Genomic DNA, 26,800 nt, shown 5'->3' on the forward strand with positions numbered 1-26,800 from the left:
TCTGAGCACGGGGTCTAGGTGCGCGGGCTTCAGTAGTTGCAGCACGGGGGCTTCAGTAGTTGTGGTGCGTGGGCCCAGTAGTTGCGACGTGCAGGCTCTAGGGCGCGCGGGCTTTAGTTGCAGTGCATGGGCTTAGTTGCTCCGTGGCATGTGGGATCTTCCCGGACCAGGGCTCGAACCCGTGTCCCCTGCATTGGCAGGCAGACTCTCAACCACTGCGCCACCAGGGAAGCCCTTCAATTAGAATTTGATATTTGAGAAGTCTGTCAAAAATTAAAAAAAATTTAAAACACCCGGTCAGATAGGATCATAGGTTGCTGTGAAACAATACTTATTCCTTGCGCTAAGGTGGGAAAAAAAAACCAAAAGTAAATATAGATCACTTAAAGGCACAGAAACTCACACCACCTCTTATCAAAAGCAGCATTCCAGGACAACTTTTTCCTCTTATGAGAGAGAGAAACCAAATCCAGTCTTGCATCAGCCTACTCTTAATAAAATCCATTTACCTAATTAAACTTAATCCAACCTTAGAAAATCCTGACCACATACAAAATTCTTTTCTCAATTTTCCTCTTCTGAAAACCTTCTGCATCTTTCTGTAGCCATACTTTGTCCCTTATTCTTTCCTTATTCAGAAATAGCCAGCTGTAGGACAAAATCACCCTTTTTCCTTTCAATAAAATATATTTCCATTCCTCGTACCTTCTTTTTTAAAAAATTAATTAATTAATTAATTAATTTTTGGCCGCATTTGGTCTTCATTGCTGCGCGCAGGCTTTCTCTAGCTGCAGCGAGCGGGGACTACTCTTTGTTGTGGTGCGTGAGCTTCTCATTGCGGTGGCTTCTCTTGTTGCAGAACATGGGCTCTAGGTGCGCAGGCTTCAGTAGTTGTGGCTCGCGGGCTCAGTAGTTGTGGCTCGCGGGCTCTAGAGCGCAGGCTCAGTAGTTGTGGCGCATGGGCTTAGCTGCTCCGCAGCATGTGGGATCTTCCCGGACCAGGGCTCAAACCCGTGTCCCCTGCATTGGCAGGTGGATTTTTAACCACTGTGCCACCAGGGAAGTCCCTCCTCATACCTTCTTTTCTGAAAACATGCATCCTACTTTCCTTAAGCAACCATGAACTGTCTTTTATATTAACATTCCGTAAATTGGTAGAGAACATCTCAAGGTGACAACAAACAGCTTAATTTCTCTCTCACAAGAAGATAAAAGTAGGTAAATTTAGACCTGTTTAGCAATTAATGTTCCAATATTTTATCTTATTTGAAATGGCCTGAATATTCAATTAATTCCTGTCATTTAACTTAATTTAGTTTCAAATTACCAAAATTTGGAGAGACTGTTTTAGATGCACGTTTCCAAAACATAATTATACCTATAGAGTTTACCAAAAAGTTCTTATCCCAGTTACATTTTCTTTTTTTTTTTATTGGGGTATAGTTGTTTTACAATGTTGTGTTAGTTTCTACTGTACAGTGAAGTGGAGTTCCCTGTGCTATACAGCAGGTTCTTATTAGTTATCTATTTTATACATATTTGTGTATATATGTCAATCCCAGTCTCCCAATTCATCCCATCCCCCCACCCCCTGCTTCCCCCGCTTGGTGTCCATACATTTGTTCTCTACATTTGTGTCTCTATTTTTGCCCAGTTACATTTTCTTAAAAATTTAATCATATCAGGTTATTTTCCCTGTTAACAGATTTTATTTTATTTTATTTATTTATTTATTTATTAAAGATTTTTTTTTTTGATGTGGACCATTTTTAAAGTCTTTATTGAATTTGTTACAATATTGCTTCTGTTTTGGTTTTTTGGCTGCGAGGCATGTGGGATCTTAGCTCCCCGACTAGGGATTGAACCCTCACCCCCTGTATTGGAAGGCGAAGTCTTAACCACTGGACCGCCAGGGAAGTCCTGACAGACTTTATAATAGAAACAATACGTACTTATGGACTTCCAGTAACTCTAGGTACAATGAAAGTATTGTACTTAATGTTGATGTCTCTAAAGACAGGTCTGTATTAATTAAACCCACAAGCTTAAACCAGACAAGTTAATTTCTACAGAACCAGAGATCCCATAGTTTTCCTGCTTGACTTTAAAATGGCCCTCTTTTTTCCCCCCTCAGTCTGGGGAACCACAGATGAATCAGGTAGTTCCTGAGAGCCCAGGCAGAATAGTTATATTGTAAAGGCAGAGGAGAGAGATGCAAGCCCCTTTAGCTCAGGCAAGAATAGTTACATTGCAAGAGCAGAAGAGGGAAAAATGCAAGCTCCTGTCTTTTCTTTTTGTTCTTTAAAATCCCACTAAGTAACCCGAGGCTGGAGTCTCAGTCAATGTGGTCTGTGTTTGTATTTCAAGGCTGAAGTGCTCCCCCAAGCCCACAATGTTGGCAGAGGCTTGCAGGAGCAATTGGACAGACAAAACTACATCACAAACAAAGATACCAATCACAAAACTTAAAGACACAAACAAGAAGTTTTCAGATTAAAGGGGACAGGGGTGTAGGGGTGAGGACCAAGGGAGAGGTAAAGGGGGGAGGGACAGAAAAGACTGAAAAAGAGAGACAGAGAGATTGCTGTTTTAACCCACTCCCTGCGGGTGTCTATTCAGGCACCAACCTGCAGCTTCCAGAAAGGGCCAGTGAAGGAGGGAGCACCTTGTCCACTGCCCACCGGGGTGACCAAGCCCAGAAACCAGCCAGTTGTATGTCGTCTGTGGGTCCCCAACCCACAGATGGGACTCTCACCCACGCATACACCAGTATATAGAAATCTGCCGCTTCAGCCTGTTCCCAGCGGGACTTCTCTTGGCGGCAGGAAAATAAAGGTGAGACTATTGGGATGATCGGACTTCCAGCCACTACACGATATGAGGTTTGAACCTCTATCACTGTCATAAATCTCCGGTCAGGGAGAGCCCGCTGGACCAAGGTCTGCATGGTGTGAGGCGAACCTCTGCCACCCCTTCTTTTCACCCGTCAAGGGGAGCCGTTGCTGGCCTGAAGGAGCAGGTCCCACAAGCTGAGAGGAGTGATGCTGTAACTGCCCGATGTCCACTTTCTTGGAAGGATGGGACAGAAGGAGAGAGAGAAGTAGAGAGATTTCAGGAAAGGGAGAGGGACAAAGGGGAAAGGGAAAATGGTGAGGAAAAAAGGACAAGGGGGGGCGGGAATTTTGCTTGAATGAGGGTACTGAGGCCCTCAGGGGCCAGGGAGGCAGACTTACCAAACGTGGTGACGCTGAAACAAGGCGGCCACTTGTCACCCATGGGGAAGCTGCATTCGGTGGTCCCGGAGGGGCCCAGATTCTCTCCCCAGAGAGAGGGACGTTGGGCGCCACAAAATATGTTACCGACCCGGATTCTTGGACTCCTTATTAGAAGTTTATCAGAGGCCAGACAAGAAATTCAGGCAAGGCTTTATTGGGGCCCCTGCTGCAGCAGGGGGAAGCAAGAACAAACAACAGTTTCCCTGGCTTGCTCACTTGAGTCTTGGTTTTCTCGTTTAAACTATGTCCCTTTCTGGAATTCATATATGTAAGGTGTTCAAGGCAGGGAGAGAGACATTGAAACATGGGGAACTTGTTTTAGGATTACTGTGAGTATCAAAGGAGAAATATGTTCTTTATATGGATTTATTTAATCCTTTGCAATCTAGGGACTATTATACAGATAGAGGAAAATGAAGCTAAGAATGTAACGGACTTGCTCAGAGTCATACTTTGCCCAGGGTAAATGGATGATTGTTCCAGTTCTTCACTCTTTTCCAGGAATTGGTGAATACATCTTTACCATGTGACTTTGTGGTGTAGTTTTTCACCTCTTGACTCGAGGCTCAGCCATGAAACTTGATTTGGACAATGAGCTCTTAACAGAGGAGACCAAGAAAGGCTTGAAAAGTGCATGTACTGTTGAGATTGTGTCTCTTACGCCTCTGTCATCACCATTCTACTATTAAGTTCACCCAGTGAATTTTTAAACTTCACATATATTTTCATGCTATTTTTAAAGAGCTATTTTCGCTCTAAAATTTCCACTTGTTTTAAAAAATATTTTCTATTTTTCTGCTGAGATTTCCTATTGTTGCATTCATAATGAACATGTTTTTCTTTACCTCACTAAATATAGTTATTATAGCTGCCTTAAAATCCTTGTCTGATAATTCCATTATCTGGTTCATCTTAGGGCTGGCATCTATTGATTGCCTATTCTCTTGAGACTGGGTCACACCCTGGCTTTTCATGTGTTGAACGATTTTGGATTATATCTTGGACATTGTGGATGTTATGTTGTCGAGACTGACTTCTGTTATACTGCTCTGAAGAGTGTTACTATTTTTATTTTATCAGGCAGTTAACTTAGTTAGATTCAAACTGCGAACTTTTATGCCTGCAGTGGATGGTGACTCAGATCTTAGTTTAGTTCTTTAAGTTTTAGCTGCAAGCTGCTTTCAGTTTTCCCCAAGTAAGTATGGTTCAGGGGTCAGGGTTAAAAACTTGGGCTAATTTTATATAAAGAATTTGGGATTCCCTTTTCCTGACTTTTTTTCCTTCTGGGGTTCCTCCTCACTCTCTAGTGGTCACTGTTGCCTTCCCCTGGTTCACTTGGCCAAAAAGACCACAGACTTTCTTACCAGAGTTGTAGCCAACCCTGCGGCATCCTCCAGAGCAACTGCAGTTGACCTCAGGCCAAAGCCACAAAAATTAGGAACTCACTCCATGCCTGTTGCTTGTTCCAATTTTCAATGTCCCTCCAAAACCTGCCTTCTTTTATACAATCTCTTGTGCTCTCAACTGTATTTTTAAAATTTTTTCCTGAGTTTATAGCACCTATTTGCAGATTGATCCGTTTGTTGGGTGTGTTAGATGCTCAATTCTCCAGGCTGGAAGCAGAATATTCTCTAGGGTGACAAGTTTAAGTCAAATTGTTCTTGGTGGGTCCTACCAAATAGCACAAAGTTGTCTTTTGTACCTCTTACCATCATCTTTACTCTGCTTTCTTCTTCTTATAGAACTATCACTGCCTGATGTTGTCTATATTTGTGTGTAGTCTCTCTTTCTCCCCATTAAAATGTAAGTTCTATGAGAGCAGGATCTTTATCTGTTCTGCCTTGGCGTGGACCGAAAGCCTCAGCTCCCTGTAAAAGGGGAGAAATCTGGGAGAGATGGGAAGGTGTGGGCACGAGGAGGGGACTTATCAGCAGCTGGGCTGATGTGCAGGTGGGTTTTCCTTCCTAGACACAACCACGTGTGCTAGCCCTTTAAGAATACACAATGGCTAGTCATTGTGACTTTTGACGGCTGGCTGACGCCGTCCACTAATTTTCCCAAGATCAGGTCAGACTAGAACTCCTTTTCAGTGGCTGCAAACCCTTACCCTCCAGGACCCTTGTTTAAAATGCCATCTCCATGGTGACCGGTTCCTGCCCTCACTCCCTGACTGGCAGCCAGAAGGGGTCCATCACACTGACTTCTAAACACGTGTTGCCCCCACCCCCAGTCCTCTGTTAACTTCATGAATAGACATTTAGAGAAGCCCAACAGGGGCCAAGGACCCTCCCTGGTAGGAACAGGGTGAATTAGAAGTGGTGGTCCCTGCCCTCTAAGGCAGCCCTTTCAGCTGGGCTCAAAGACATGCATTGGATGTAAAGGATGAACCTCTCTCCTTTGCATCTAGAATGGTGATGATCCTTTGCATCATTCTTGGGAAAATTGAGAAAATAGTCACTCAAGTTGTCCGTGTTCTGTGGTTCAGACGAGAAACTCCATGTTGTAGAGTCTGGAGGGGAAGGCTCCTTTCTGGGAGGAATGCCGGTGGGAGAAGAGGAAGCTCTGAGTCTGTGTTTAGGGTGAACATAGCTGGGCCCACCCACACACGATTTCTTGATCCTCCATTCACAACATGGCTGTTTTCCCACCAGCTTCTCCTCTGTTGTAATTGGCAATGTGAAAACTGAGAGCAGTCGTCTTGCCTCCACCAGGGAGAACCTGCTGGGCTCAAGCATTCTGGCTCCTGGAGGAGAGCCCACAAGTGCTGAGTCTCTGCTGTGAGACCAGGCATGGCACGGGGCCTTTTAATGTATTATATTAACTGGTGTGATTCTTCTAATAACCTGCAGTCATGGGTGTTTTGGTCTCCATTTTATAGCAAAGAAAACTGAAGCTCAGGGAGGTTGAATACTTCACACATCAACACACAAACATGCTCTAAATGCTCACATCTTTAAAAATCCTCCCTTGAACCCATTCCTCCTTCTGGCTCTTGCCCTAAATTTGGCTTCCCTTCCTAAAAAAGTCCTTAGAAGAGCTGCCTCTGTAGAGTCCTGGGCCCCATTTCCCACACTCCCTCTACCCCTCTTGGTGGGCTTCTATCACTGTTTTCCACTGAGACTTCTCATCGAGCTCACTGATGATCTTCAAAGGTCAACTCCAAAGGCCTTTTCTCTGCGCTTCCTTTATCTCTTGGCAGCACTCAGCACATTCGACGACTTCCTCTTGATTGAATTATTTTATTCTCTTGGCTGACAGGTTACCACACGACCTGGGGTTTCCTGCCATTTCACTGGCCATTCCTCCATTCCATTTATGTGTTACTTCTGCTCTGTTCTCTCGCTAAATGTTTGAACGCCCCTGAGCCCATTACTCACTACCCACTACACACTCTCCCCAGATGACCCTGCCCGGTCCCATGGTTTTATATCTCCAGCTTGACCTTTCCCTGGCCTTCCAGACTCACACAGCCAACTCCCTCCTCAACACAGCCTCATGGACACTTGACCAGCATCTTAAAATTAACATGGGCCAAACAGAGCTCTTGATCTCCCCCCTGCCACCACATTTACTCTTCCCCATTTCTATAAATTGCACCAACAGCTACCCAGTTGTTCAAGCCCATCTTTCTCAGTATGTCTTTTCAATTCTGTCTCCCAAAGATGTCCCTAATGTCCTCTGCCACCATCACTTCCTCCCTGGTCCAAGCCACTGTCACCTGTAGCCTGGACTGCTGCAGAGGTCTCCCTCGCCCCCCAGGAATCTATGTCTGTGCAGCTGCTGGTGATTCTTCAAATGTAAATCAGACGATCTCACTTGGCTGCTTAAAAAAGTCCCGGATGGCTTTCCAGCACCCTTGGAATAAATTGCATGCTCCTTACCCTGGCTTACAAAGCACCACTGCCCTGCCTTTGCCTGTCTCACTGCTCATGCTGGTCTCCTTCTCACCTCTGTGCTCCAGCCACACTGTCCCCTGGGCCAAGCTGGCTCCTGCCTAGGGCTTTTGCCCTGGTTGTGCCTTCTGCCTGGGAAGTTTTCTTCCCCCGGTCCTTACGTGGCTGATTTGCTCTGGTCATTTAGCTCTCAAGGAACATGTCACCCCCAAAGTAAGGCCTTTCCTCACCACCCCACCTAAAGTAGCCATCCAGTCATGTCCCTGGATCTTGAGAGCTGCTTTGGGAGTCTTTCCACTTCTCCAGTTCTTACAGTCTAGGGGAATCCAAAGCTTCCACAAGACTTCTGTGAATCCCCAATGACTTACTTCACATTTTTCAATCTCTGGTCTAGAGGTGCTGGCCCTGTCTCACACCTCTGGCTTTCAAAGGCAAAACAGTCACTTTTCTTGGTTCACGCAGAGCAATTTCATCCCTTCCCCTGAAATCTTGGTTCCAGTCTATGTCCTGGGAGAGTTTCCTGCCTTCACTGGGGTTACAGACACACTTTCTAAACAATGGTTGTTTCCTCCACGGGAGGGATTCTTGTTCTATCTGCTAAAAGACTAACAGCATTTTACTGTCACGGTAAGAGGCAGAGTTGGGATCTGAACCTGGATTTGTCTGCTGAGTGTGGAGCCAATGCTTTTAAACCATTGCATCAACCGTGTCCCCCATATCCTCATTGAGGCTGCTGGTGACTTTCAGTGGTTACTCACATACAGGTGCAGGCACACGGGTACTTTCTACAGGGGAAATGCTTGCTCGTCTGGCCCGTCTCAGGAGGCTGCTCCGAAGGCCGAATAGCATTTCTTACAGGCCAGCCAGAGCTAGCCGCGGGACATCTGGTTGTCCCGTGCAAATCCTCACTTGCACTAGATCGATGCACGAGAGGGGGCATGCGGCCAGACCTCTCGGTGCCAGGTAGAATGCTCTTTGTACTGCCCAGAGCTGCTTCCGCACTTTCGTCCCTTCCTGTCCCACCCAGTGGTTCCTCACGTTGCTGTGTGTGGCCTTCACCCCTTACTACCCCTTTCTCTGGCAAAGGAGTGGAAACCCCACTATTCCAGGCCTTATTGCCCACCCCCTTCCAGTCGATCACCTTCATCCACAAGGCTGACAGTCACGTAAGCTGTCTGGGCATAGGCTAATGTGGGTGAGGTCTTCACCTTAGGATGATCAGGGCTGGGAGACCCCTATGTGTCAGGATGAGGAGGTCCTTCCTGTGTGTGTGTCTGTGTTCATGCACGTGAATGTTTAAAGCCAGGCGTGTATCTACCTTGAAAAGCCTAGGAATAGCCCTCTTTAAAAACAATTGAGGGACTTCCCTGGTGGTCCAGTGGTTAGGACTCCGTGCTTCCACTGCAGGGGGCACAGGTTCGATCCCTGGTGGGGGAACTAAGATCCCACATGCAGAGCGGAGTGGCCAAAAAATAAAAACAAACAAACAAACAATTGAATGCACCTGAGGTAAGTACTTTTGGTCCTGAACTATTAGGAGTTTCTGGCAAGCTTTATATTATGTGCTAGGATAAGAATTTGACTTTGTATATAGATTTTCAATTAGGTTTTTGGACTGACATCTCAACCCTGAACTCCTCTGATAGACCAAAAAAACAAAAAAGAAAAAAGACAAATAATGATGTTTCCGTTCCAGCTTGCCAGAATCCTGTTCCTGGCCTTTGCTTCTTGTTTTCAGCCTCAATTTGTCCCTTAGGCCTTTGAACTCGGGTTCCCTGATTTTGACCCTCGCGCTGGCCTAAGGACTTTGAAACCTCCTGCTTGGGTGTACACACTGAACTTAGTCTGGCTCCTGTGTCAGTCCAAGCCCTGCCACCCCTCTATGTTCACTCTGGCCTCTGCGAGCAAAGGTCCTGGCTATGTTGTATTTGTTGGTGATTCTGTCATCCCTGGGATGTGAGCTCCTGGAGGATGTTTGGTCACAGTCAGCTGTAAGCTCTCAGCTTTGATCGCAGGGAGGGTGGAGAGAAATCCCTGGATACAGGAGCAGGAGCTCACAGCCTGGGAGGGATCAGAGCAGGTAGCACTGACCCCTGTGGGGGAACAAGGGGAAGGTCAGAGCCTTGGTCCCTTACCTGCCCCGAGCCCCTGCCTGGCCAGCGTGGTGATTGACAGGTCACTGCACAAGTTAAAGTGATTTTGGCACAAGTAACAGAACCCAAGACCTGCTACACAAGTAACAGAACCCAAGACCTGCTAACTCTGGCTCATGTAAAGAAAAGGGGGTACTCAGATACCCATGGACAGATTAATGAATGAACAAAACAGGGTAGATACATACAATGAAATATTATTCAGGCCTAGAATGGAATGAAATCCTGACAATATGGATAAATTTGGAAAACATTACGCTAAGTGAAATAAGCCAGTCACAAAACGTCAAATACTGTGTGATTCCACTTATATGAGGTACCTAGAGGAGTCAAGTTCATAGAGACAGAAAGTAGAATAGTGGTTCCTAAGGGCTGTGGGGAGGGAGGAGTGGGAAGTTGTTGTTTACTGGTACAGAGTTTCAGCTTGGGGTGGTGAAAACGTCCTGGAGATGGCTAGTGGTGATGGTTGCACAGCAGTGTGAAAGTACTTAGTGCCACTGAATTGTACACTTAAACATGGTAAAAATGTTGTGTATGTTTTTACACACACAAACCAGAACTGACCTAAACCAACGAAAAGTTATTCCGGAGGTGCTAAATGCCACTATGGCCCTTTAGGAATGAAAACAAAACAGGAATAGTGGGAAGAATGCTGGGGCATCTCATGGAACTGAGATTAACCAAACCTCCAAGCCTGGAGTGGGGACAGGAAGTAGGGCAGCTCCAGGGGCTTCAGTGGATGAGTTCACAGGGACAATGAACTTCCCTCGGGATGATGCTCGAACAGCAACCAGTACTCGTTTTTCTGGTCCAAATTTCATCTTTCTAAGAGAGAGTCTCATTGGCCATCTGGAGTCAGGTGGCCATCTGGATAGATTAGCTTCAGTTGTGGTGGGGAGGCAGGGAGGCAGGATGATGCAGTACCACTGGGGGCCACTGGGGGCAGGCATGGGTCAGTTTATCAGAATCCAAGTCATTGGATGGATGGCCAGTCTTCAGAATGATCACTTCAGCAAATTTATTTGTTTCTCTAATTAAATAGCTTTAGTTGCCTGATTTTGCTTTGCCTGCATAACACCATTTTGGGGGAATGTTGGATTTTGTCTGAGTCCACTCCCTGTTGTTGAGATGGGGACAGAGGGGTAGGGAGAAGGGGAGATTGAGTATATATGTCTGGCCTTGGTACCATGTAAACTTTCCAGTCCCCCAAATTGACAGATTTCTCAGGGGAATGTGGAGAAGCCCCTGAAAAAACTGTGATTAAGTTTCTGTCACCCTAACAGAAAGCAGGCAGGAAATTAGAAATCAAGTTGACAATAAAGGAAATTTTATTTATTGAATGGTTGCGTTTTAGATCAAGATTTTTATCCCCAACCTGGTCTAATGCTTTTCCCTTGCCATGCAAAGCTTAGAGTGGGAGCTAGGGATTCACACCTCCTTTTCTGTTTTGGCACTGTCTGTACACACGTCACCCTGGGGAAGACCCAATGTCAGGGGATCCAGCAAAACCTTTGCAACAGCGACAAAAATCACTAGTATTTGAATATTCCCACCCTGACCTGCTAAGGAAAAAGTTATGTTTTAAAAGAAAAGATAATAGAAGAAAAAAGAGACCTAGAAAGGGGATAAGGGTGGACAGCAAAAGTCTAGAGTCCTCTGGGTCTCAATGAGTGAGAGGCCAGAGGTGGTCTGATCATTTAGAACGGCTGGAGTGATGTGAGGATCTGAAAGCAGAGCAAGGAGGGGTTGTGAAAGATGCTTTTCTGTGCATTAAGAATGTATCCCTGCTCTCCTCCCTTAACTTTGGCATTTCCTCCAGAGATTGAGAATATATTTGAAACACTTTAAATTACTTTGTGGGATCACTGGCCTGCTTCTCTGAATGTAACTCTGTCATTCAGACCACAAGGCTGTCTGCATTTTCACAGGGTTACACATTTTTTCCCCCCAAACTTGGGCTCCCGCTGAGGCCTGACCACCATGGGGAGTTGAGGATCTGGGGTTGACCTTTTTCAGATCGAATAATGTTAACCTAGACCAACTTCCTGGAAGGAAGCAAAGGTAGTCTGGGATCCTTGATGTATTCTTGGACCCATTCGTCATTGGGGTTGGTACAGATCTCTCGTTTCCTTCTGGTGATGAAGCTGTGGAGGCAGAGTTAGACTGTCATGGGTCATAGAGTATGTTGGGGGTCCAGTCCACACTCCCCGATTTCTAGCTCACAGCAGGCTTGCCTCATGCCCTGTGCCGCCTCCCTAGGCCTCCCCCATCTGGGTCCCCTCAGAAGGCCTCCCTCTCTGGCCTCTAGACCTCATCATCTCTTCATTCAGCCCCTTCCCCACTCAGCCTAGACCCTCAGGCTTGGGTTTCATTATGGCCACCCTTTCTTGGGCCACACAACTATAAGTGGCAAAAATCAAGAACGAAACCCAGGCCTGTCCCGTAAGAGTCAAAGCCCAGGCCCTTAACCACTGTTCCCCTATTCTAGCATGGAGACTTGGTTCTGTGCACCCCACTCCAGCCTTGGGCTCCTCTTCCCTCTCCATAGAAATGTCTGCAGAGCGGTGCTTACATGATTGCTGGCAGGTAACAGTTGAGGGCCTTTCTGTATCTCACCACCTTTTTTCTTGGCAATACTTTCTCATGATACTTGAGGCAGCAGGTGGGTGGAGGGTTCACCGACTCAGGAATTTCTGAGGGAATGACATTGAAAGCTGAGCCAAGGAGGTAGAGGGAGCCCATGGCTGCCCACTTCCATGTCCCATCTCTTGCATTCCGTTTTTCTGATGGCAAAGCCATGTATCAGCAGGGACTGATGGTAGCTTGATGGATAATAGAGAAAGTGGAAAAGGTGAACCTTCTGTAGAACCTACAGCCTCTGGACTGAGTGTCACCAAGTACAGAGGACTGGGGTAATCACATTTGCTGATGAACTTGACTTGGCAAACACATATTGGGCTCCTATTACATGCCAGGCTCTATGGGGTTCAGAACATGAGGAAGACACAGTCACTACTCTTGTGTACCTTACAGACAAGTCTGGGTAAAAAGGGAAAGTGAAAAGATAAACGCTACAATAGAACATGGTCTGGGATAGAGTAGAATTTGACACAAGATGCTATGGGAACAGAATGAGGGGTACCTAACCCAGCCTGGGTGGTTGAGGAAGAAGTCCCACAGCAGGTGGTGCCTGAGTTGATTCCTAAAGGATGAGTAGGATTTAGGCAGACAGAGGGGTTGTGGGATCTGGAAAAAAGAAATGTATGGAGGCCTGAGGTGGGGGAAGCCCAGTGTGTCTGGGGGGATGGAACAGTTCCAGGAGGCTGCAATGCAGGGTGGGAAGGAAGATGTAGGAAGAGAGGATATTGAAGAGGGAGGGGAGGGCCACACCTCTTCTGAGCTGTGATAGGGAGACTGGATTCTGTGCTAGAAGCACCAGAGAGGCTGAGGTCAGGGAGGAGGCTGAGATGGAGAGATGAGCAGGAGAAGTCAGGGCAGGAGGAAAAGGCTTATATTTAGGCTTCAGAGTCAGACAGCTTGGGTTGGAGTCTCGACTAAGTGACTTGAATCATGGGCAAATTTCTTAATCTCTCTGGGTGTCTTTACCCGTTAAACGAGGGTAAAAAATTACGTCCTAGGATCGTGGTGAGGATTAGTTGAGAGAATGCTTGTAAAGCCCTTAACTCAGAGTCTGGCACAGAAAGACTCAGCGCTTGCTGTAATTAAGAGCTAATGGTCGTAATGGCCACTCTTCTGGCCTGGAAATGGCTCTTTCCCCCTCTCTTTGACGCTCGCAGGATACGAGACTTGGCTGGGTTATCGCTGTGTCTCCCTTGGGCTCCCCTGATTGCTCATCAGTTGGGGATATCACCTCACCCAGCCCCCAAACCTGCAGAGTGCAAATCCCTGACCCTTGCTTCCAGCTGGTGGCAAAGCCTGAGACTTCTCGAGAGAACCATTTGGCTGATCCATGCTTTGGGTGGGCCATTTTCTCTTCCTGCTTGACCTTCCCGAAGGGCACTGTTGCCCCCTCCCACCCACCAGAGGCACCTCTACACACAGTGACGCTGGTTCTCAAGGCAACGTTTACAAAGACCAGGGGCACCCTGAGAGCGTGTGGGCAGATTACATGGTGTGTGTGACCCTCGCTCCCCTGAGTGTTTACACAGGCAGAATCCGGCCAGACTATATGCCAAGGGCAGCCTTAGGGACAAGGGAAGGGCTGGGGCAGTTGGAGGCGGGTATGTAGAAGGCCTGAGTGTCTTGGTCCCTTCCCTGTCACCAACCCTCATAAATGATGGTAGAGGCAGGGGTAGGGAGTGGGCAAAACAAACCCCATTCTCCATAGGTCCCAAGCATCCCATAGTTCCAAAACCTCTCAACTTCCTTCAATGCCTTTTCTCTTTTCTACAGACTTTATTTAGCTCTAGGCTGGGGGATGGAGATAGGGGCCCAGAAATCCGCAAATGGTACACGTGGGCATCCCACCAGGACTTCTTTTGGCTGCCGTGATAGTCCCAGCAAACTACAACAGACCCTGCCAGCAAGGGGTGTCTAGGTTCAGACTCCCCGTTCCCGGGCTTAGCCCCAGACATCACTCATCCCTGATTCCCTTCATTCTGCCCTCCCAGAGGATCTATGGCTTTTTTCATCCACTTGCCTTGCCTTCCTCCTCATCGCATACATTTATTATTATCTCTTCTGCTTCTTCCTTGGCTATTCCTCCTAAATGATCATTCCTGCTGTCTGTCTTTGGGATTCCTGATGTAACCTTGACCCAGCTTCCTGAAACTGCCCAACTCCAGAAGGATCTGGACCACAGCTCAGCTCTACTTACAAAGGGAAGAGTTTGAAGACAGCAGCTCTGTGTGCAGGAGGGGAGAGGCCCCAGGGCTGGTGACAGAGACCTGACAGCACTCTTAGCATCACCTCGCTGCCTGCTGCCCCGTTCCCTTTTCTCACTGCCGCCCTACAAGGACAGGTGGACTCACTTGGCTGGCTGTGAACAGCAGAAGTAATGGTGAGGATGAGGATGAGGAGAGAGAGGGCAGCCACGGAGACTTTCATCCTCTCAGTGGGGCAGTTAGGCTTCGGAGGCTGAACGGAGACGGTCTCCTTTCTGGTCATCCACGCTGGGCCCTCAGCTCTCTGGACTCTGACCACTTCAGCGGGTGGAGGAGGAGAGACAACGGACCTCCCTCGGTGTTTGCTGAAAGGGAGGGCGGTGGAGGGCGGGGTCTGGAGCAGAGTTGAATTCGGTAAGGTTTGAATCCGTGTGAAGGAAAAAAGAGAGAAAGGGACAGTGTGGAGAACGTGCCGTGTGTCAGCACCTCGCATGCCCTATTTCTCCTAATCCTCCCAGGGGGGAGTAGAGATTTTCACTCCCATTTTGCAGATGAGGCCACTGAGGCTTAGAGAGGTTAAATAAATTGTCCAAGGTCACATGGGTAGGAAGCAGATAGGCAGTCCTGAAAACCAGATCCGTTTGGTTTCACCATGTTCCCTGCCCCCATCTCTATGCTGGGGAAAGAGGAGGGAGGAGGCTTGAACCGACTATTTCCCCAGGTGATCGGTCTTTGGGAGGGCAAACAGAAAGCAGGATTAGAGAGAGCACAGACCGAGGCAAGGGTAGGGCTAGTGCCCTCGGAAAAGGATGGGTGTCCACCCACCCCCCCCACCAAGAACACATGATTGAGCTCACACCCTTTCTTGTCACAGATTATGCTACTAATACCCCCCCAACCCCCAAAGTGCCTGATCCTTGGGTCCCTGTTTGTTGCTGAAATGTTTGGCTTATTTGTCAATTTTCTCATTTATCTCTTTGGACCTTGGACCCGGAACCAGTTTTACGTCTAATTGGCTGATCCCTTCTGGGTGCCCTCAGTGTGGATTAATCCAATCTGCCACCATGGCCAATCGTGGCCAGCAGAGGGCATCCCAACATCATGAACCTGACAACCTGCTTCTGGGTCCGGCATTCCAGCTGCGGCCCACCCCCACCTTTGGCTAAGCCTGGACCTGCCCCTCAGCATCTTAGCTCTTCAGACTGCCTCAGAACCCTGCTCCAGGCTGAAGGCAGTGTTCAGAGAAGAAATGAAAGATAGAGGGGATTTTGCCTTTGATGGCCTGTGAGTTTTAGAGACGTGAGGGAGTGTTTCAGGAGATGGGAGTAGAGGGAGGCAGGGGAAAAACAAGGACTACGAAGATCCCTGTGGGGCTTGCTGTTTGGCATGACTGCTTATAAACAGGAAAAAAACATACAATGCAATTAGTCCTGGTGTGTTCAAGGCAGTCAGTGGTGGTGAAGCTGTGGCTTTTTATGAAGCTAGGGAGGGTACGTATTGAGATACCCCATTGACCTCTGTTTATGGAGGAGAGAGGGTCTGAGGAAGTCTGCTATACCTTTAGTGTGCAGGCACCCTCTTGGCCCTTGTCTGTGGAAGGCTGGAGGCCAGGAAGGGTGGTCATAGTGCCTACACTGGGTGTGCTCTTCCTCTTTGTATGCAGAGCTCCTTCTTGAACCTGGAAGATGGGGGCATACCCCCCTTTGGGGGCAGCTGAGTGTTATTTCTGGAGCATAAGCTTCCTCTTGACTCCTGAATCATTCCATCTATCCACACATCCATCCATCTACCCATCCATCCACCCATCCATCCACCATCCATTCATCCATCCATTCATCCATCCATCTACCCATCTATCCACCCACCCATCCATCCATCCATCCACCCATCCATCTATCCACCCACCCATCCATCCATCTACCCATCTGTCTATCCATCCACCATCCATCCATCCATCCATCCACCCATCCATCTATCCACCCACCCATCCATCCATCTACCCATCTGTCTATCCATCCACCATCCATCCATCCATCCATCCATCCATCCATCCATCCATCCATCTATCCATTTCCTGAGCACCTGGTGTGGGCTTTTTGCTATGCCTTGTGCAGGACACAAAACTGAGTAAAATAATAGAGTGCAACCTGATGTATGTAAGTGGATGGGGAAGAATTGGATAAAATATGTCCATGAGTCATTCCTATCCCAGTCAGCAGGGAACAGAGGCCTTGAGACCAGCCCAGAAAAAGACTATGGAGTTTGCTATAGAGAGGCCTTTACGAAGATTTACCTGCAAAATCAGGTGATAATTCTTAGCTTTACACTTGTGAAGCTTAAATAAGATAATGCACGTAAACTGCTTAGCAGAGCGCTTAGAATATAGAAGGCGCTACAAAAATGGTATCGGTTATTATTGTGGTTATTATTGTGTAAAGGTAGCTTTTACACTGCCTTCCTCATTTTCTGCTCAGTTTTCCTCTACCTCCATCGCAGGCCTGACCCATTTTTTGGCACCAGGCTCTGGCCAAACTTTTGCAGAGTGATGCTTGAGGCTGAGAGTGCCACCCTGAGCTGGGCTCACCAGTGTCCTCAAGTCTACTGCCAATGGGCAATTTAGTAGAAATGAACAAGGGCAGGGAAGGGCATGATGGTCTTTAATTCAAGGCAGGGCAGCTCCCAGGAGGTGTCTGGGGCTGAGTTGGGAGAGGGGTTCAGCCCCGTCTCTTTAAATTCTGAGCTGTATCCTTCTCCACTACTTCTGGGTCACTCCGATCTCCTCCAGCGCCTTGATATAGTCCTGGACCCAATCATCACTGGGGTTGGCACAGATGTTATGGCCCTTTTTGGTGATGAAGCTGTGGAACAAGAGGGGAGAAGGATGACACACCAAGGGTCCGGCAGCCAGGAAGCAAGAGCCCATCCTCCCTTCCTCACAAATTCCTCATCCAACCCAGACTGGTTCTCCTTCCTTAGTGAGAGGTAGCCCAGGGCCAGCGTCCTTTCTGAGGCATGCTCTTCAGCCCCTCAGGGCCCCTGGACCCATCTAGTCTCAGTGTCCCCACCCAGGAAGTGCCCCTTGCCTCCCCTTCCCCTCCCCCACACCTCCCCATCCATGGCACCAGCTTCCTCCTGGCCCCAGCGGACCCCAGACAGCCCGGAAGCCCCCAGGTTGCCTCCCGGCTGCCTCTCCCTGTGTGGACATACCTGAGAAGCACCCTGGGGAGCCCCCATTCTGTGTTCTCCCTGCCCCCTTCTCCCCTACCGGGCCCTGCTGGCTCCCCCTCCCCCAGTGTGGTGTATGGGTGCCACCTACACAATTCCAGGCTTGGAGCACTGGCTGCTGGTCTCATAATAGCCTAAAATCCACTGTCGCCTGACTGGCCGGATCACGTATTTGAAGCAGCACTCGGTGGGGTGGTAAGGTCCTCCTGAGGAGAAAGCATGGAGGGAAGCTGAGATCAGGGCACTTGTTTGTTTGTTTGTTTTCATAAACTTATTTATTTTATTTGTTTATTTTTGGCTGCGTTGGGTCTTCACAATGAGAATAAGGAGAAACTAGAGAAAGCTGCACGCGGGCTTTCTCCAGTTGCGGTGAGCGGGGGCTTCTCTTGTTGCGGAGCACAGGCTCTAGGCGCGTGGGCTTCAGTAGTTGTGGCTCGCGGGCTCTAGAGCGCAGGCTCAGTAGTTGTGGCGCACGGGCTTGTTGCTCTGCGGCATGTGGGATCTTCCCGGGCCAGGGCTAGAACCCGTGTCCCCTGCACTGGCAGGCGGATTCTTAACCACTGTGCCACCAGGGAAGTCCCAGATCAGGACACTTGTTAAAGGTGACAGCCGCTGGCTGCCTCTGCCCCCGAGCCGGTGGAAGAGGGAAGGAAGGAGGGGACAGCCCCCAGAATTTCAAGAGAAGGCTGTAGAAAAAAACTCAGTCCTCTGGTCTCCCTTTCAGACTCTTCCCGGGGCTCCCCTTTCCCTCCTCCTTCATTAGTGATCACTCTGCTTTCCATTCTCCACCCCCACATCCCCACCCCAGAAGGACTGTCTGATGACTTTGAACTCCGGATGGAAGAGCAGCAAAGCCCAGATCTCAGCGAGCACACGCCATCCCTGGGGGCAGCTGGCAGAGATGCTCCAAAAAGGAGGGATATGGGAAGAAATCCCAATAGGGATTGGGATACATGCCACTTGGGAATGCAGACCCTGCCCCTCCCAGTGTCCCCATCCTGCCCGTGCACTGCAAAGAGGGCAGGATGCCCATACCAAGCCCCAAGGACAATGGCCCGGGAGCCAGGACACCCAGATCTGCAGGACACCCCACCTCGCCTCTGCTGGCTTTGCACCCATCACCCCTCGTTCCTTCCTCAGTCTCCTCATCTGTGAAGAGGTGGTTAACTGGATTGGTGGTTTTACATGAAGTTTCCTGGAGGCACTGATGCACTTGGGAGTTCAGTCTTGGGTATAAGACCCCATCAGCCTTTTTGTCTGTTTTACATTTTGGGCCTCCTGTGTAAGATTTTGCTTGAAGAGAAGGTTTCCTGACCTAAAACACTTTTTAAAAAATCACTATTTTTCAGTTATTTTTTGATTCTGAAATTTCATGGCTCTTACAGGAGGTGCAAGGGGGTGACAGCAAAGTCACACCAAGATTGAATTATGGGGGTAGCAGGAAGGGCGTTTCAGATCAAGGGCCCTGCAGTTATCGGGTGCAGTGATTGGGGCTGTGCATGTTACGTGACCAACCTGGACAGAAATGTGGGTGTGCACAGCGATGACCTCGGGGTCACCAACGGTGACCGGGTGCTTGGGTGGAAAGGGAAGGGCTGGTCCTCTTATCCAGCACCATTGCCAGCAGCATCCTTACTCCCCAAAGAGTGAAATAAGGGACCCGCTGGTCCCCAGGAACCACTGCCACTGCATTCCTCTGAGCTGTCTGAGTGAATTCTCAGAGAGGCAAATCAAACTGTCCAGATTCCGTCAACTTTAGTCTAGTTTTATTTCAACAACCTTCTATGTTTCCCTTCAGTTTCTGAAAAGGAAATAAAGTAAAATTGCAGAGTGAGGAATAGTTTTGGCTGTCTGTAAAGGCAGCTCATCCTGAGAAATAAGCTGAAAAAAGGTGGCCTGGGGACGCCCCCAACTGTCGCATTTCCCCCTACCACATAACTAAGCGATGCTGCACTCATGGGGTAGGGCGGACCCTGGAAGCAGCCTGGGTCCAAATCCCAGGAGGTAAATGGACATAGTGGCCTCGAGAGGCTCCAAATACCGTTCCCCAGTCTCCCTGGGGATAATGACCCCAAATGGGATGGACCAGTCTTTTGCTTAATGGCGAAGAGAGGTGAATCGAGGGAGTGAAGAGATAGCCTGGCCTCACTGCATGGCATTGACAGGAAGGGGACTCATCCCGGGCAGGGTGAGGATGAAACCAGTTTAAGAAGACACCAGACCTTATATACATACAACGGAATACTACTCAGCCATAAAAAAGAATGAAAATTTGACATTTGCAGCAACATGGATGGACTTGGAGGGCATTACGCTAAGTGAAATAAGTCAGACAGAGAAAGACAAATAACTGTAGGATATCCCTTATATGTGGAATCTAAAAAATATAACAAACTAGTAAATATAACAAAAAAGAAGCAGGGTTTCCCTGGTGGCGCAGTGGTTGAGAATCTGCCTGCCAATGCAGGGGACACGGGTTCGAGCCCTGGTCTGGGAAGATCCCACGTGCCGCGGAGCAACTGGGCCTGTGAGCCACAACTACTGAGCCTGCGCGTCTGGAGCCTGTGCTCCGCAACAAGAGAGGCCACGACAGTGAGAGGCTCGCGCACTGCGATGAAGAGTGGCCCCCGCTTGCCGCAACTAGAGAGAGCCCTCGCACAGAAACTAAGACCCAACACAGCCAAAAATAAATACATTAATTAAAAAAAAAAAAAAGAAGCAGACTCACAGATACAGAGAACAAACTAGTGGTTACCAGTGGGGAGAGAGAAGTGGGGAGGGGAAAAGTAGAGGTAGGGGGTTAAGAGGTACAAACTATTAGGTATAAGACAAGCTACAAGGATATATTGCACAACATGGGGAATACAGTCAATATTTTACAACTATAAATGGAGTATAACCTTTAAAAATTGTGAATCACTCTATCGTACACCTGTATGTTATATAACATTGTACAGCAACTATACTTCAATAACACAAAAAAGAAGACACCAGACCTCCTTCTAGAGCCCCTTTCTCCCTGTATCCCCGGCAACCCTACTCGTGCTTGTTTTCCCACAAGAACCAGGTTGGGAGGTATTGCACTCACCTGAATAGGATTTAGTCTTGGACCCCAGGGTGACGGTGATGACGATGAGGAGGAGGAGGAGGAGGGAGATGGCTGCCATGGAGACCTTCATCCTCCTGTGAAGGGAATGGCTGCAGGAGGAGAGCTGGCTTGGTAGGGGCTTCGGAGGCTCCTGGGCTGAGGAAGTTTAGAGAAATGTTCATTGAGGCAAAATATTTTTTTAAAATAAGGGAACTAAGATTTCAAAGGGAAGTAGGAAGCAGTAGATTCCTTAGCAATTTCATATCCTGCGCATTTGTTGAGGGTGGAGTGAAGGAAGCACAGAGAGCCGAGATTTCAGGGAGGAAATTGACCTCCATCCCCAGTGCGAATACGTTTAACCCCTTGATATAAGCTCTTCTTTAGTTGTAGGACGACCGTGAGCCCCGGGGGTAGAGGAGACTGTCTCAGATTTAGTGAAAGATCTCAAAGGCTGGGATGTGTCCTGTCCCCAATTCCGGTTCCTGGCCTCAGAACGAGGCCGTATGGGGGCTGGAGATTGGAGGGGATCTGGGGTAACAGGATGAGGTCTGGAGTCCCTACATCAGGTCTAAGAAATCCTCACTTAAGCTCTTCAGCAGAACCTTTGGCTCCCTGCCTCATCCCCGTCCTTTCGCTGTCCCCTGGGGTGAAGAAGTGTCATGGTGCTCAGCAGATCATTTATTTAACAAGCATTATACTTTAAGGGTTGCTATACACAAAAGCTGCTGTCCCAAACGCTTCATGAATATTAGCCCTTTTAAGCCTTTTATCAGTAGTTGAGGAAACTGAGGCACAAAAAGCATCCACTACTCCCCCGAGATTTGACGGTTGATAAGTGGAATCGGGCTTCAAACTCAGGCAGTCTGGCTCCCAAGTCTGTGTCCTTAATCACTCTGCTGTGGAGAAGAAACACGGGAGCCCCCAACGAGCTGTCTCTAAAACTGTCCTGCCTGGCTTGGCTTCTCTAGAAAACCTTTATTCTGAGACCTTTCTGAGTTCAGGGAGTGGATCCCTTTGGGACTTTCTCCCAGTTTCTGACTTTCATTACAGAAAAGCTTGATGGGAACCTAGAAAATGCTTCATTCAGGGATGGCTAGCAGGTTTCATTGATTAGTGCTGGGCTGGCGCTCACTGTTGGAAATGGTTCTGAGGCCATGTCCATGCATCATGTGACTGATATGCTTTCTGTGAAGGTGCAGCTTGCGTCATGCTTAGATTTGTCTAAACAGGCTATTTACTGAGGAGGAATTGGAGCTCGGGAAGGGCCAGAGACTTGCTCATGTTCACAGAATGATTTGGATGCAGGACAGACCCACCTCTTCACACTCTCCGTCCAGTGGCCTTGACCGTGCCCTTCCTGGGGGAACTTGCCCTATTCTTCTTGCTGTTGTGGTTAGAAGGCTGTTTCCATCTTCTCTCCTCCACTCATCAGGGCAGGGCAGGCCTAGCAGATAGCAAGTGATCTGTAAGTATATGTTTTAGAAGAAGGATGAATTGAGCTGGTCTAAGTATGTATATCTCACAGGAAACAGCCGAATTCTCATGCTTAGGTGCCAAGACAGTAATTTATTTGAAATGTTCTGTATTCGTTATCAATAATAACACTATTTAAACTCCTCACGTCAAGTGATAACGATTGTCGTTAGGAACAATCTAAGGAAACGAGATGTTTCTGGGAAGAATATGAGTTGGGAAGAAATAATGATTACTTCTTTGTTTTTGTGGAGACTAGCCTGCTTGCCAAGTTGTTGCTAGGATCTTTACAGGAAAGTCCTTTATTTTTCAAGCAGTTATTGAATTCCTACCCACATTAGTCTGGTTACGCTCATTGCTATAATGAGCAACCCCTAAATCTCAGGGGATTCATTAAATGAAGATTTATTTCTTGCTCATGCCACAGTCCAGTGTGGGCCAGCAGTGGGATGAGGGTGAGTGTGACGGAGAAGGCTGTTTCATGCACCCATTCGGGGACCAAGTCTTCTTCTATCTTAGAATGCCGCCATTTTCCACAAGAGGCCTCCAAGTTTACTACAAAAGGGGAGAAGCAGAGAGGGATGGGCAGATTTTTATGGCCCAGTTCTGGAAATAGTATAAGTTACTTTCACTTACACTCCATGGCCAAAATGAAGTCACCTGGCTCCAACTTGATGACAAAGGTAAGGAAAATATAGATCATCTGTGTGCCCAGGGCGAAGAGAAAATGGGTTTAGTGACCACATCACTTCTTTGCCGTAATATCATGGGCTAGGCTTGGAGGTGACCCTGACCTCAGAGGACTCATAGCTTGAAGAGGGACTCAAAAAAGTAAATGAAAATTGCAAAACAGTGGGATGAATGGACTTTGGTGGCAACATAATCAGAGACCTTAAAGGTTCTCCTGTTGCCCACTGGTGAGTATGCAGTGCCTGTTTAAAACATGTTAAAAAATCGGACTTCCCTGGTGGTGCAGTGGTTAAGACTCTGCTTGCCAATGCAGGGGACACGGGTTCAAGCCCTGGTCCGTGAAGATCCCACATGCCGCGGAGCAACTAAGCCAGTGCGCCACAACTACTGAGCCCACATGCCACAGCTACTGAAGCCCATGTGTCTAGAACCCGTGCTCCACAACAAGAGAAGCCACCGCAATGAGAAGCCCGCGCACTGCTATGAAGAGTAGCCCCCGCTCGCCACAACTAGAGAAAGCCCGCGCGCAGCAACGCAGACCCAATGCAGCCAAAAAAATAAAATAAATAAAATTATTTTAAAAAATGTTTAAAATGTTTTTCAAAGCAACACATATGCACTGATTTAAAAAAATTGAATAATATGGAAAGGGTGGGTGGGACCCTTAATATGTTTACTTCTTTGCTTCATTGCCTGTGTGTGAGAAGTCTTCCAGCCCCACTGGCCTCAACCAAGTGGGTCATGCCCTCTGTCCAAGCACTGGCTCACACCAAGAGAAAAGGGAATGAGCTATATTACTTTTAAAATCCTTTTTTTTCCTTTACTTTAAAAATCTTGTCTGTGGTTCTAAAAATGAAATAGTGAAAATATGGATTTTTCTTTACAACTTTAAAGCACAGATTTTTCTAGCTATTTTGCACTTCTGAGATTTTTACTTTTAAAAATTCAAAATTGGTTGTCAGACTTATTTAGCCATATTTAAACTTTTCCCAATTGTATATTTCTTTTATAATTAAGTAGCTTTGATAAGCTTCATCATGAAAAAAATCAAGAATTAACACAAGTCAAAAGCCGGCCCATTTTGTTGTTTGTCCTTGAAAAGACAATGAAGATTCATTTTTTTTCAATTCTTTGACATTATTTTTTGGTTACTAAAGAAATATGTGCTTTATATAAAAGTTGCAGGGGCTTCCCTGGTGGCGCAGTGGTTAAGAATCTGCCTGCCAATGCAGGGGACATGGGTTCGATCCCTGGTCCGGGAAGATCCCACATGCCGTGGAGCAACTAAGCCCGTGAGCCACAACTACTGAGCCTGCGCGTCTGGAGCCTGTGCTCCACAACAAGAGAGGCCGCGATAGTGAGAGGCCCGCGCACCGTGATGAAGAGTGGCCCCCGCTCTCCGCAACTGGAGAAAGCCCTCACACAGAAATGAAGACCCAACACAGCCAAAAATAAAATATAATAAATAAATAAATAAATAAAAAGTTGCAAACAATGCTGAAGTTACGGAGTTGAGAGTGAGAGTTCCTCTTCAAATTTCCACTCCTGCAGCATCAGCATTACCTGGGAACTTGGTGGAAATGCTGATTCTTTGCCCCACCTAGTCCTACTGAATCAGAATTTGTGTGTTTTAACGAGCCCTCCAGGTGATTCTTATGCATGCAAAATTTCAGAAGCCCTGAACTATAGCACAGCTTCCTAACTGGTGTACTTTACTGTACTGGTCTCTTCAGCCTTTGGGCCTCCTGACTGGGGCGGGGTAGGCCAGAGTCCCAGGCTGGTTGCCCCCAGTACAAAAAAACTCATCATTGTAATCCAGTGTTGCATAATAATTTAGAGATTTAGTGATGAATTAGATATGATTTTTGCACACAGATATCATATCTTAGTCTTATTTTCAGTCTTCTCTATACCCTGAAATAGTCTTTTTTTTTTTTTTTTTTTTACTTTGTTGATGGAATTTTATTAAAGTCATTGAATAAGTCATTGGACAAAGGGGGTTAATGACAGTTGAATAACACTGCAAGCTCATGCAAGACAGTGATTTTGTCCTTTTCACCATACATTTCCCCAGTGCCTAAAAGAGTACTTGACATATAATAGGAGTTCAGAACCAATTTCTGAATAAATATTCTAACTTTATGAAAGTCACTGTATCATATTCTCCTCTTATAAATGTCCTCTTATACACTGAAATATACTTGAAGGGCAGGAATGTAGTTTGTTTTGGTCTCATGGTTTTCCTAATGCCTACCATAATGTATAACATAAAGTAGTCACTCAATCATTATCTGTTTGAGTGACGATAAATATCTGTTTCAGGATTCCAGAGAAAGGGAGAGAGCTGCTCTGGCTGGGATAGTAGGGGAAGGTTTTATGGTGGCATCTAAATTGAACCATGCAGGATGGGTTGAGTTTTTCTGAGAAGGTTGAGAGGAGGAACATTTCTGGCAGAAGCACCACAGAAATCAAGGAAGCGAAAGAGAACATTTTTTTTTTTGAGGAACTCTGAAAAGAGAGTATTACATAATTGACCTAACATAACATGCCATTTTCTCCTCAAAGAGCTCAGAGAACTGTTGTGATTGACCAGATGCTTGGGCAGAAAGGAAATTCTCAGTTTCCACCCCTCATTTCTTTCCAGCTGCTAGTGTCGTGACCAAAAGCCTCGATCAGGGGATACCTGGCCCTCTGCTATCCACACTGCTCAGGTGGTCTGTGCCCGCCATTCATTCTACTGAGCTAACAACTCGACCAAAGAAACCACACACATTGCCCTTAGGCCTAGCATTTTTAAATCCAGTAACTCTTTGAGATCTTCAAGCCTCTGAAACAAAATCTCAACGGAGAAGCCAAAAGCTGCTGTTGCCACCACAAGTAATGAGAGCAACAGGAAATGATCATAATTGGGTCAAAATACAGGCCAGAACCCTGAACATCTGTGTTTGCTTCTTTTACCTCCCCCAATCCCACTGAAATGACAGAATAAGTATGAAAATAAAAAAATTTATTAAAAATAAATTCATAGTAGTAGCAGAGAATCCGAAAAGATGACAGAAAGCTGACCATAAGGTGAGAAATTTCTGTTCTATATAAAGGACATTTGTCAACTCGATGGCAAAACACAAGGCGGCTGAAAAACTTGTATCCTCACATAGGTGATGGAGAAGATCATTGAGAAAATATTTTTCCAACAGGACCCTGGGTAACCCAAAAATCGGAGTCGGTGGGTATTAGGAGAAGAAGCTTGGGTCCAAAGAACAAGCTAGGACCTTGCCAGTCCCCACTTTAGGACAGTCAGGGGTTGCCCCCAGGATAAAGCTGCAAACACGGTTCTCTAACTAAAGAAGGATATCCTCTGTAAAGGTCTATATGGGAAAAGAATCTAAAAAAGAGTGGATATGTGTATATGTATAACAGATTCACTTTGCTGTACACCTGAAACTAACACAACATTGTAAATCAATTATACCCCAATAAAAATTTAAAAAAATAATAAAGAAGGGTATCTGCTGTGGGAGTCTTCCAGAGGGGACTATGGGCCAGAGAGAGAATTGGGCTGTGACCTGGATAACTGCTGGTCAAAGGCAAGAAGCCCCACCTCTCTCTGCGCCTTAGAAATGAAGCTCTCTGACAACCTCTGAAAGCCCGACTGGTCGCACCCCTCCTTCCTTTTCACTCGCCACAGCCAGGGCCCGATAATTAGAATCTACATTTACCACTAGGGAACTAGGGGTTTCCACTTATGGGAAAAAAGAAAGGTATCCCTGAAGGAGTAAAATACACTAAGGCACTCTTCCCCTTCACTGGTCCACCAGCTAGCCTTCCTACCTGCTTACCCACACCTCCTAAAATGGTATCTCTAAGTGAGGTTCTAGGACCACCTGCATATGAATCACCTGTAATGCTTATTTAAATTGTATGCATCTGTGCTTTACCCCTGACCACCCCCCAATCATCTCCCAAATGATGGAGTAAAAGAAAATTTTCTAAACTGTAGTCAAAGGTTAGCTATTTTAGTAGGGAGGATAAGATGAGACAAACTATGAATCTGTGGGTTTTAAAATTTTCTTTTGAGACTTTTGTTGATTGTAGTATAGTTGATGTACAACATTATATAAGTTATAAGAGTACAATGTAGTGATTCACAATTTTTAAA

At 47.0% G+C, this 26,800-nt stretch overlaps 3 protein-coding genes across 7 annotated transcripts in view; 1 reads left to right on the forward strand and 2 right to left on the reverse strand.

Annotated features, from left to right (window-relative positions):
- LOC133080959 (C-C motif chemokine 4) overlaps window positions 1-26,800 on the forward strand; it is a 174,085-nt gene that overhangs the window by 5,279 nt on the left and 142,006 nt on the right. The gene's annotated exons all lie outside the window — the stretch shown is intronic.
- Window positions 11,294-14,388, reverse strand: CCL16 (C-C motif chemokine ligand 16). Its single transcript, XM_061176455.1, has 3 exons — window positions 14,313-14,388; window positions 11,894-12,014; window positions 11,294-11,465 (listed from the first exon to the last, which is right to left on the reverse strand). The coding sequence occupies exons 1-3, from the start codon at window positions 14,386-14,388 to the stop codon at window positions 11,354-11,356; spliced, it is 309 nt and encodes a 102-aa protein (XP_061032438.1). The 3' UTR covers window positions 11,294-11,353.
- On the reverse strand, window positions 16,581-20,648 carry LOC133080175 (C-C motif chemokine 14-like). Its single transcript, XM_061176060.1, has 3 exons — window positions 20,479-20,648; window positions 17,482-17,596; window positions 16,581-17,023 (listed from the first exon to the last, which is right to left on the reverse strand). The coding sequence occupies exons 1-3, from the start codon at window positions 20,567-20,569 to the stop codon at window positions 16,921-16,923; spliced, it is 309 nt and encodes a 102-aa protein (XP_061032043.1). The 5' UTR covers window positions 20,570-20,648; the 3' UTR covers window positions 16,581-16,920.

Source organism: Eubalaena glacialis, chromosome 19 (assembly GCF_028564815.1).
Source record: "Eubalaena glacialis isolate mEubGla1 chromosome 19, mEubGla1.1.hap2.+ XY, whole genome shotgun sequence".
NCBI classification, from domain to species: Eukaryota; Metazoa; Chordata; class Mammalia; order Artiodactyla; family Balaenidae; genus Eubalaena; species Eubalaena glacialis.